The sequence below is a fragment of the Lynx rufus genome, unplaced genomic scaffold, assembly GCF_022079265.1.
Source record: "Lynx rufus isolate CCGP_SWC_20201006 ecotype Redwood Valley unplaced genomic scaffold, mLynRuf1.p SCAF_2, whole genome shotgun sequence".
Lineage (NCBI taxonomy): Eukaryota > Metazoa > Chordata > Mammalia > Carnivora > Felidae > Lynx > Lynx rufus.
In genome coordinates this window covers 204,453,982-204,464,057 of record NW_025814834.1, presented here as the reverse complement: position 1 = coordinate 204,464,057, position 10,076 = coordinate 204,453,982, and the positions used below count along the sequence as shown (strand labels likewise).

Below are 10,076 nucleotides of genomic sequence, written 5' to 3'. Positions count from 1 at the left end.
AGGGAGACCTATAAGACTCGTGACTGATCTCTCTTTTGAAACTTGGCGGGCCAGAAAGACTTGGCACGAGATTTTCAGTGTGCTAGACAGAAAAAATATGCAGCCGAGAATCCTTTATCCAGCAAGTCTGTCATTTAGAATAGAAGGAGAGATAAAGGTCTTCCCAAACAAACAAAAACTGAAGGAATTTGTCACCACAAAAACTGAGAACAAACTGAGGGTTGATGGGGGGTGGGAGGGAGGGGAGGGTGGGTGATGGGTATTGAGGAGGGCACCTTTTGGGATGAGCACTGGGTGTTGTATGGAAACCAATTTGACAATAAATTTCATATATTAAAAAAAATAATAATAAATAAATAAAAAATAAAAAATAAAAACCAAGGCGCGGGGATCTGGCCCCGTTGTCAAGAGTCTGGGGTCAAAGAAAGGTACGACTTTGAAAGGGTCTTCCAGAACTTCTAGCACCCAAGTGGGCAACTGACGGCCTGCAGAAGTCTCCTTTAGCCGCGGCAAGCAATTCGAAGTTGTCAGTGTGGTTGTCCGTGTCTCAAATCAGGAGATCTGGCATTTTAAATATTTCCCAGACTGTGTCGAAAGTGGGTCGATCTGGCACCAGTGATCTGGAGCTGTGTCGGACGCCCCTTCAGCCCAGCAGCCTCGGCTCCCACACCCCATCCCTGCCCCTCACTGTTTTGCCCCATGTGCCACTTGCCCGGCCCCCGCAAGTGTCGACCTTGAGCCCCGGAATTCGAACCTGACTCTTTACCTTCGAGAAGGAGCTCCGGACCTGACAGGATGGGAGCACGGGGCGTCCCGCCTCGAGGTCCAGGTGGCATCGCTCTAAACGAGGTGCCCCAGGCCACCTCCCGCCCGTCCCGACGCAGCGGGCACTTGAGGGAATCTGAGGTTCACAAAAAGGCCAGCTTTGGCGAGACGCAAGAAGTCGGTTTAATTGGATATGGTATTCCATCCTTCTCCCTCCCTCTTCCTCACCCACCCCTCCCCACGGGGGGGGGCCAGTCAGCGGCCATTCTGACGGGAAGGCCACTCACCCTCTGGTCACAGAGCAAAGTCAGGGGAGGGGCCCCGGGAGTGAGGGGCCTGGACTCCATGGGGAGCGGGGAGGGAGGGGGCTGCATCAGTGCCTTCCGCTTGCAGAAGTGAACGACAACATCAATATTTGGGAAAGGAGGGGATGTGTGGTTTCTTCTATCCCCCCTTGGTTCTTTGGGAATCTCTCCCTCTTGCCGGGGGAAACGGACGTGGCAGGCCAGAAAAGATTCATCAAAGGCTGTGTCAAACGTGAGCAGGAGGCCTGGGAGGAGACGGAGGCCAGGCCCGGGGATAGGAAAGTCCCAGTAAAAGAAAGAACCCGCAGGCACCAAGCGGTGCCTCCCTGCCCCCTTGCTCCCTCAGAATGCTGTTTCCAGGCCTCTGGCTCCAGCAGCGACCTGCCCACGTGTGCTGTTGAATGCCGGGCCACTCAACGGATGTGGTGGCCTTCTCCTGAAGGTGGGTACCGAGCACAAGTGACCACGGTGACTGGGGCCATGCTCTTCCTGAAGGTGAGGTGCGTAGGCTTAGCTGGGGGCCCGGGCCCAGGCAACCCCCTTGAGTCTGTCACAAGCACCTCTGGGCCTTCCCGGCTCCTGGAAGTCAAGGGTGAAGGATGGGAGTTGTGCCCGGGCCGCAGTCCTGTGCGGTCCACCCAGCAGGTACAGTCTGGACCTCGAGCCCTGGCCCAGCGTCAGGCTTCTAGATGGGGAATCTGCCAATGGCAGCCTTCTCCCTCGAGCCTGAGCTTCAGGAACCTCTTACATCTGCGGGGGGGGCTGCACGTCCCAGCACGGGCAGGTGCATGGCAGGTAACCAAGGAGGGCTCTGTCCACCCCTCATTTCTGCTCAGGGAGCCACTGGAAAAAGTGGAGGCGGGTGTCCAATCTCCAGGAGGCAGTCCAAGACAAGGACAAACGCAGCCTCCCAGCTCCACGCCAGCCACGGGGGACGGGGGGCAGGGGCAGATCTGCCCTCCAAGTCGTCGTCTGTCACACACGAGATGGGCATTCTCTGAACGAACGTCCTGGGGAGCCTGGGTGAGGCAGCTGGTGGCCAGGGTTCTCCCCGAGCTTGTGTGGGGTCCCTACAACACTGGGATCCATTTGTTGTCCTCGTTGTAGAGAAAGGACTGTTTTCCAGGGAATTCTGGCTTGTACGTGGCTGTGAGGGGAGAGAGAGAAAAAGACGGTATTAAGAGGGAAGAGGTTGCCCAAGCCCCTGGCATTCTACATCAGAGCTGGCGATGTTGGGGCACCCCTGCCCTGGTCCCTGCAACTTACAAGTGGGGAGGCAGAGAGGGGAAGGGATTGGCCCAGCCGAGGCAGGACTTGAACCCCGGCTTCCAGCCTTTAACTCCCTAACAGGAGAACATTTACAAAAGAGTTTTCGATCAGATTTGATTAAAAAAAAAAAAAGAGTAAAACAATACTCTTAAAGAAGCAAGGTATCAGCTTGATAGGGTTTTGTTTTTCTTTAGTCCAGAAATTTCCAGAAGGGCGCCTGGCTGGCTCAGTTGGTAGAGCATGTGACTCTTGGTCTCAGGGTTGTGAGTTCAAGCCCCACACTGGGTGTGGAGCCTAGTTTTAAAAAGGAAAGAAAAAGAAATTTCCAGAAAAGTGAAAGCCCTGACAACTGCAAGCACTTTCCGTAGGAGACCAGCTGCCAGGACCACACAGGGGTGACTGGAAACTCGCATACTGATGCCGATTGGGCCGACGAGGGTCCAGGCAGATCCGCACCCACGGGAGGCCAAGCAGGCATGTGGCTCACTCCCAGGCCAGTCCTCCGGGAAACCCACCTAGATGCAGGTGGTCACAGCAGCAGGAAGTGGCCTGCACCTGTGTGCCAGGTGCCCCACACCATGTGCAGCAGACACTCAGAAAAAGCTCCTAGATGCCTGGACCAAACAGGGTCAGACAAGGCTCCTCACCGGTCCCCAGGCCTTCTGGAGCCCGCTGCTTGATTGGAGCGTGAGAACATTTGCCCCACCCTGCTAGGTCCTGCCTGGACTGACCAGGTGACCCCAAGGTCAAACCGCTGCAGTCTTCTTGACTTGGTTATCGTTCCATTTCCAAGGCTGAGCCATAAGGATGACTCTCCCTGTCCCGTCCACCTTACGGTTTACTCACCGGTATGTTTGGAGGGGAAGGTGTCTCCCCTACCAGACTGACACCTCCGAGGGTAACACCAGGCTAAGTCACCGTTGTCCCCCAGGGGAGGAGCGTCATCAGCGCTCCCTGGACGACTGATTTGGACAGACCTAGCAGCCACCCCGGCTCTGCCTTCCTCCTCCCCCACCGCCTGCCCACCAGCACACGCTGTCCAGTCCCCAGCGCCACCAGCTCCGGCCAATGTCAGGGAGGGGCAAAGAGCTAAGGGGCTGTGAGAGAGCTACAAAGAGGTCAGGGAGTCTAGAGACCACACGCTGCAACAGGTCCCTCGGGCTATTAGCTCTCACGAAGGTCCCAGAGGCGACAGGGTCCCACGGCTTCAGCCATCTGCAAAGAGGGCTCGGAACCCGACAGCTCACGGGAGAAGCTCCAGTGAACAGTCCCCGGCTTGTTTCACGACAACAGGGCACAGAGGGGAAACGGCGTGGCGCTCTGCCCTGCCGCTCTCTCACTGTGGCTCAGTGCACAACGTGCTCTCCAGGTCTTCCCCAGCTACAAGGTGACTCTGCCAGATCAGGCCAGTGATTTAAGTACTTTCAAGAATGGTGAAATTGTTCGGGGCGCCTGGGTGGCACAGTCGGTTAAGCGTCCGACTTCAGCCAGGTCACGATCTCGCGGTCCGTGAGTTCGAGCCCCGCGTCAGGCTCTGGGCTGATGGCTCGGAGCCTGGAGCCTGTTTCCGATTCTGTGTCTCCCTCTCTCTCTGCCTCTCCCCTGTTCATGCTCTGTCTCTCTCTGTCCCAAAAATAAATAAACGTTGAAAAAAAAAAATGGTGAAATTGTTGACCCATCTGACAAAGTGCTATGGCCCCTTTCTCCAGAATAATAGTAATAATGACAATAACAATAATGTCTTCATGCTCCAAATCTGCAGGCAGTCTCAGGGTCACAGACCCCTCTGGGGGTCCGGATCCCATCTCCGAGCCTCTCGGACATTCACGGTCATTGGTTGTGAACCCCTGGACGGGATTAACTCCAAGAGTCCTTTCACCTTAAAGAAAATCCTTTCATACTCCAAAAGCGCAGGCCTAAAAGTCTTCCGGATCGACTCTAACCTCTGTAACCTTCTTGGCAAACATCCCATAAATCAGTGACATTTGATGGCCCAGGAATGACAAACACTTCCAGATTTGGTTTTTACAATCATTTAAAACAATCCTCTGACCTGGGCCGGGCAGGCCTGGCTGGGACGGGGCTGCTGTCCACCGGCTGGTGTTGGACGCAAACGATGCGCTGGAGGTGAAGTGTCTGGGGGGCCCCACGTAGTCCACGATCTCGTACTGACCGGGGCCCGGAAGAGGCGGCTTCGGGGGCAGGGGCGAAGGCTGGGCAGAGAAGTTCAGGAGGGGGTTTCTCCTTCAAAAAGAGACAAAATGTGAAGACGGTGCTCAGGCAGTCTGCTGGGGAAACGGTTGTTTTTAGACGTGGCCAAGACCTGCCCAGCACCGAGTCGTCGGGGCGGCTGGGCAGGGCCGTGGCTCCACTGCCGGGGAGCCGGGGGCCCCCGGACCTCAGTGTTCTCTTCTGCGCAGTGTCGGTTCTCACAGCACTTTCCTCATAGGCTTACCGCCAGGGTTCAATGGGATGAGGCAACTGTAACACAGAAGTCGGGGCAGCGCCCAGCACAGTGAGAGCGCGGCACGCGGTGTTGCAGATGATGTCGTTGAACTAACCAGAGAGGGCAGACACGTGCCAATTCTGATCACCTGGTGGCGCCCGGCTGGGGCTCCGTGTAGAGAACTCCGGCCTCGAGTGGGCTCTAAGGAAAGAGCATGGGTGATCCACTTGTGATATCTGCCATGGCCAGGAAGTGGGACGAGGCATCCTGAGTTCCAAGGATTTGCCATCCCAAGACTAGTAGATCTCAAGAGACCATTCCAGCACGGGCATGCCGAATCCTACTATCTTCCTGGCAAGGCAGGACGTGGGAGTGGAAATCAAGAGACCTCTGCACAACACTTACCTTTTGCTGACACCTTTGGAAGCAAGGGCATTTAAAAAAAAAAAAAAAGGTTTTTTTTTTTAATGTTTGTTCTTGAGAGAGAGACACACACACAGAGCGTGAGTGGGGGAGGGTCAGAGAGAGAGAAAGAGGGAGACGCAGAAATCAAAGCAGGCTCCAGGCTCTGAGCTGTCAGCACAGAGCCCGACGCGGGGCTCGAACTCACAAGTTGCGAGATCACGGCCTGAGCCGAAGTCGGACGCTTGACCGACTGAGCCACCCAGGCGCCCTGGAAGCAAGGGCATTTTAAAACTTGGAGAGTAGGGGCGCCTGGGTGGCTCAGTCGGTTAAGCGTCCGACTTCAGCTCAGGTCACGATCTCTCGGTCCGTGAGTTCGAGCCCCGCGTCGGGCTCTGGGCTGACCGCTCAGAGCCTGGAGCCTGCTTCCGATTCTGTGTCTCCCTCTCTCTCTGCCCCTCCCCCGTTCATGCTCTGTCTCTCTCTGTCTCAAAAATAAATAAAAAAAAAAAAGTTAAAAAAAATTAAAAAAAAAAAAACTTGGAGAGCTAGAGGAGACCTAGAGATGTCTTATCCACCCTCCTTATTGTGCTAAAGAAACTGGCACTCAGAGAGAGAAAGTATGTCACCCAAAGTCACCGAGCAAATGAGCGGTAACGACAACACCAGAACTTGAGTCTCTGGGGCCTAGCAATTTGGGGAAGGCATCATGGCAGAGGGGACTCTTTGAGTTTTAGAGTCACGCAGACCTGCGTCTGAATTCCTGTCATCCCACTTACTGGCTGTGGGACCTCAGACAAGCCCCTGGACCTCTCTATGCCTGCAGGAGGGAGAAATCGCACCCTCTCTTTATAAGGGAGGTCAAGAATGGAGGAAAGGTATGGAAGGACCGAGCAGAGCCCACAGTAAGTGCTCAATAAAAGTGGCCACTGTTATCATGATGCTCCTGGAAGCCACTGCCTCCTGCTTGGTCTTAGAGGACGAACCAGCCTCAGGAAAGAGACACCAGGGTCCCCCCCCACCCCCCACAGACTCACCTGAGGCAGGCCAGCCGGCCAGGGGAGGCCCCTGAAAGTCATGGTAAATCTGCCGGAGGCTCACATCTAATAATGGAGGAACAGCTGGCGTGGATGCTTATATTTAGAACAAAGGTGCCCACAGAGAAAGGAGAGAAAACATTGCCTCTTTCTTCCCCTCCAGCTGACATGGGCGAACTGGTTATAGTGTGTGATCAACCACTTCTCCCCTCGGAGATAAAAGCTGGCTTCTCCTTGTTCTGGCTTCTGTCGCCCCTTCAAAGCACCCCCAGAAATTGGATGAGTGTGTCACTGGCATCCCTGAGAGACAGGCTGGATTCCTCACCGCCGCAGCTGGAACGAGCCAACCATTGCATGAGGTCACCCCATCGGTCTGGCTCACGCCCTCGCCCTGATCTTCGAGAAGGCCATGAGGTATGTACGTTCCTAACCAGGAACAGCCTGTAGGAGGCTGGGCCCGTGTCTCATCAGGATTCTTGGCCAGAGGGGTTAGAGCGGTCCCGTGCCCTCCACTCCGTCAGCGTGCCCAGGAGAGGCTCAGCTGTGACAGCTCAGCTGCCCGGACCTTTAAAGAGTGCCAGGGGCACCTGGGTGGCTCAGTCGGTTAAGTGTCCGACTCTTGGTTTCACCTCTGGTCATGATCTCACAGTTCGTGGGTTCGAGCCCCGCCTCGGGCTCTGTGCTGGCAGCATGGAGCCCACTTGGTTTTCTCTCTGTCTCCCTGTCTCTCTCTCTGCCCCTCCCATACTCTCTCTCTCTCTCCCTCTGTCTCAAAGTACATCAATAAACTTAAAAAATAAATAGAGTGCCAGCCACGTGTGCAGCTCTGTGCCAGGCACTCTGTGCTAAGACACAGACCCTGAATGCTCCCAAGGGCTTGACAATTCACGGCTAGCGACAGTCGTGACTGGTGACAACTTAAGGAAGTACAGGCTTTGCACCCAAACTTGGGTTTGAATCTGCACTTCCCCACTCAGCAGCTGTGTGTCCTTAGAGTCGTCTCCTCGCCTCCCTGAGGCTCAGTTTCTTCATCTGTAAAGTGGGGGATAATAATACCTTCCATCCAGGATTGTTATGAAGTTTAACTGGTGCTTTCTTTACTTGTATTAGTATGTGGTTTTTTTTAAGCATGAAATGTTAGAATAGAGGTAAAAACACTGCACTGAGAGAGAGAGAGATTCCCACTAAGTGAACCCAGAAATCTACCCTAGAAGAGATAACGTTTGCCCTGAAAAGTAAGCAGGGAATTCTTCAGGTAGAAGAGGTGGGGGAGGGGGCATTTCTAGCAGAGGAAACAGGAGGGGCAAAGGCACGGACAAGGCACGAGCTGTGGCTGCACGCGGCAGGAATTGGGACAGGGAGGCAGAGGCCGAGCCTCCCAGACTGCCTTCAGCCCTCAACGCACCCAGGACTTCTAGGCTGTTCACCTGCTTCTGGCCATCCACCCTCAGAGACCCCGAGAGAAGCCGAAGGAAAAACTCCTAATCCAGCCTAATCCCTTAGGCCCCTTGCTCCCATTTGACCTTCCAGAAACACCCAACACAGATTCAGTCTTCAGCCACTCCACGCCTTGGCCCGTGCTATTCCTTCTGCCAGGAGCACCTACTGTCCCTGCAAACTCTGATCATTCTTCCCTTCTCATGTCCTTCTGGGAAACTTCTGGGGCCACTGCCCTCCCCCTCCCCCTCCCCCACCTCTCTTCCTGTGGCTCCACAGAGGAGCACGGGATCTGGAGGAAGCCGGACCTGCATGCCACTCCCTGCCCCACCAGCTTCATCTGTATTCTACGTGACAGTAGTTAGTGCCCTGCAGGGGCGCCGGGATGGCACTAAGGGACATCCGTCAACGCTCTTAGCTCGGTGTGGCTGAGCCCTCGCGATGTTCTAGCCATTCTTCTTTTCTCCGCACAGAACGTGCTGGGTTTCCTACGCTCCTTATGTGCCCAGCTCTTTATGGCAGGGGACTGCGTGTGACTCATCTCTGAGGCCCCCTCCCTACTCCCAGGACATTTGCTGAACTGTAGGGAAAACAGAGAGGTTGCACCAAGTAGGGGAGCCCAGACATCTGAGCCCCACCTGACAGTTTTATCATCGTCCAGGGCTGCTCCCTCCATGGCGAGGTGGGGCTGGGCAGATCACAAAGGTCCGGCTGGATCAAACCCAGGCCAGCCCTCAGTGCATTGTGACCGGAGCTTTTATGAGCCTCATTGCTCAGTTATAAAAGCCAACTGGGTCCTGCCCCGTAGAAAGAAAACATCTATCAAAGGCTCTGAGTTGGCCACAACTGGATTAAGTATGTTTGCAGCTTCCAGTGTGAGCTGTTTGCAAATCGCCCGAGAATAATGAATGTCGCAGAGGACTCAGCAGGTCACTGGGGGAAGGCATCCGAGACCCCTCGGGACACTCCCAGGCACCGGCACGATTCACTCTGCCTCGGGGATTCCCAGGGTCGGGGAGGGATAAAGGGGCAATTTTTTCTCATCATTAAAGGGCAGCTGGTTGCCTCTGGGGTGGAATGCACTCTCTGTTTAACAGGGTAGAGGGTGACAGATTACAGCCGCTTGGGAAGAAGCATCCCATATCTAATTGAAAATCCCAGGGGAACGTTAGGTGGGTCATCGTAATTACCCAGATTGGAGCGGGGCCAACAGGGTTTGATTCTTCAGCTCTGGCTGTGGCAGGACAGCGTGTCTGTGCAAAACCAGTGGCTTAAAAATTCCAGGAAGTAGATCAAGGGTTAGGAAGATGTCAGTGGGCGTTTCCCCTCGTTGCTGACGACAGCACCCGGGAGGGACCGTTTTGATCTCCAAAATAGCCCTTCTCCTGACTCACCCTGATTCACCGAGCCATCACTGTGACACTTCTCTTCTCTCCTAAAGACCCCCCCCCCGGGAGCTGATAAATGCCCTTAGCTTTGAGTCGCCAAGGTGGCCACGGCAAAGAGACACCTGTGCCCTGTTCTTCAGTTAGGGAGCCCAGAAACGGTCATCCTAACACCCTGCCAGCCCTTAGCACAGCATCTGCCCTCCGAGGGCCACCCAAGAAGCACCAGGTGAGCGCAGAGGACCCGCTCACAGACCTCAATAAAAACGCAAGTTACATGTATGGAAAGCTTACCGTGTGCCAGACCCAGTGAGTTATGTGAGTTATTTTAGCCTTGCAAGCACATTATATTCATTTCACGATCTGCAGGGTTGAATTTGAATTCCTGGGAGTGAGGTGACCCCCTCCCCGCCCCCAGGCCCCCAGAGCTGGCAAGTCGGGAGGCTCGGCGCTGGCCTGACTTGGAGCCTGTGCTCTCCACCAGGCCACATTGCCTCCGCAGCCCGTTCTCAGCTCTGCAGGCCGGGCCAGGGGAGTGGAGACAAGACAGTCCCATGCCTCGCCCCCTGCCGGCCTCCCGACCATTCCCAGGACATCACCCAACCCTCCCCTCCCTGGGCTTCACTTTTGTTGGTGGGGAACACGGGACTAACAACTGTAGGGATAAGTAACATCTCCCGATTCTGCGTCCTCAAGAAAGCAGAGCCGACCCTCCCCTCCAGGTAGGGAGCCAAGTGTTCGCAATCGTAGACAAATAAGGACAGGCCTCACATCACGTCACATGGGTGTGACGCCTGTGTTTGCCCAAAAGAAACATGCGAGGTTTCTCAGATGCCCCACGCAGCCCCGGAGAGCTAAATGTGCTCAGGCTTAGCGCGGATAAAGTCCCAACGAAGTCAACGCAGACCTTCTCAGGGCCCTGAGGATCCCAGCAGGTGGCCCCCAGCTCCTGTCCCTCTCTTCCCTCCAGGGACACAGGAGAGGAAACAGAACTGGATTCTCCCTCCATACCACGACATCCAGCTGTATC

General features: G+C 55.2%; 1 protein-coding gene across 1 annotated transcript in view; it reads right to left on the bottom strand.

The window, feature by feature from the left end:
* Positions 1-950: 950 nt before the first annotated feature.
* Positions 951-10,076, bottom strand: part of STPG1 (sperm tail PG-rich repeat containing 1) — a 54,009-nt gene continuing 44,883 nt past the window's right edge. Inside the window, exons 9-10 of the mRNA XM_047085391.1 lie at positions 4,393-4,583; positions 951-2,217 (exon numbers count right to left, since the gene is read on the bottom strand). Coding sequence (XP_046941347.1) covers positions 2,141-2,217; positions 4,393-4,583 — 268 coding nt within the window. The 3' untranslated portion in view covers positions 951-2,140. The remainder of the gene's footprint in view (positions 2,218-4,392; positions 4,584-10,076) is intronic.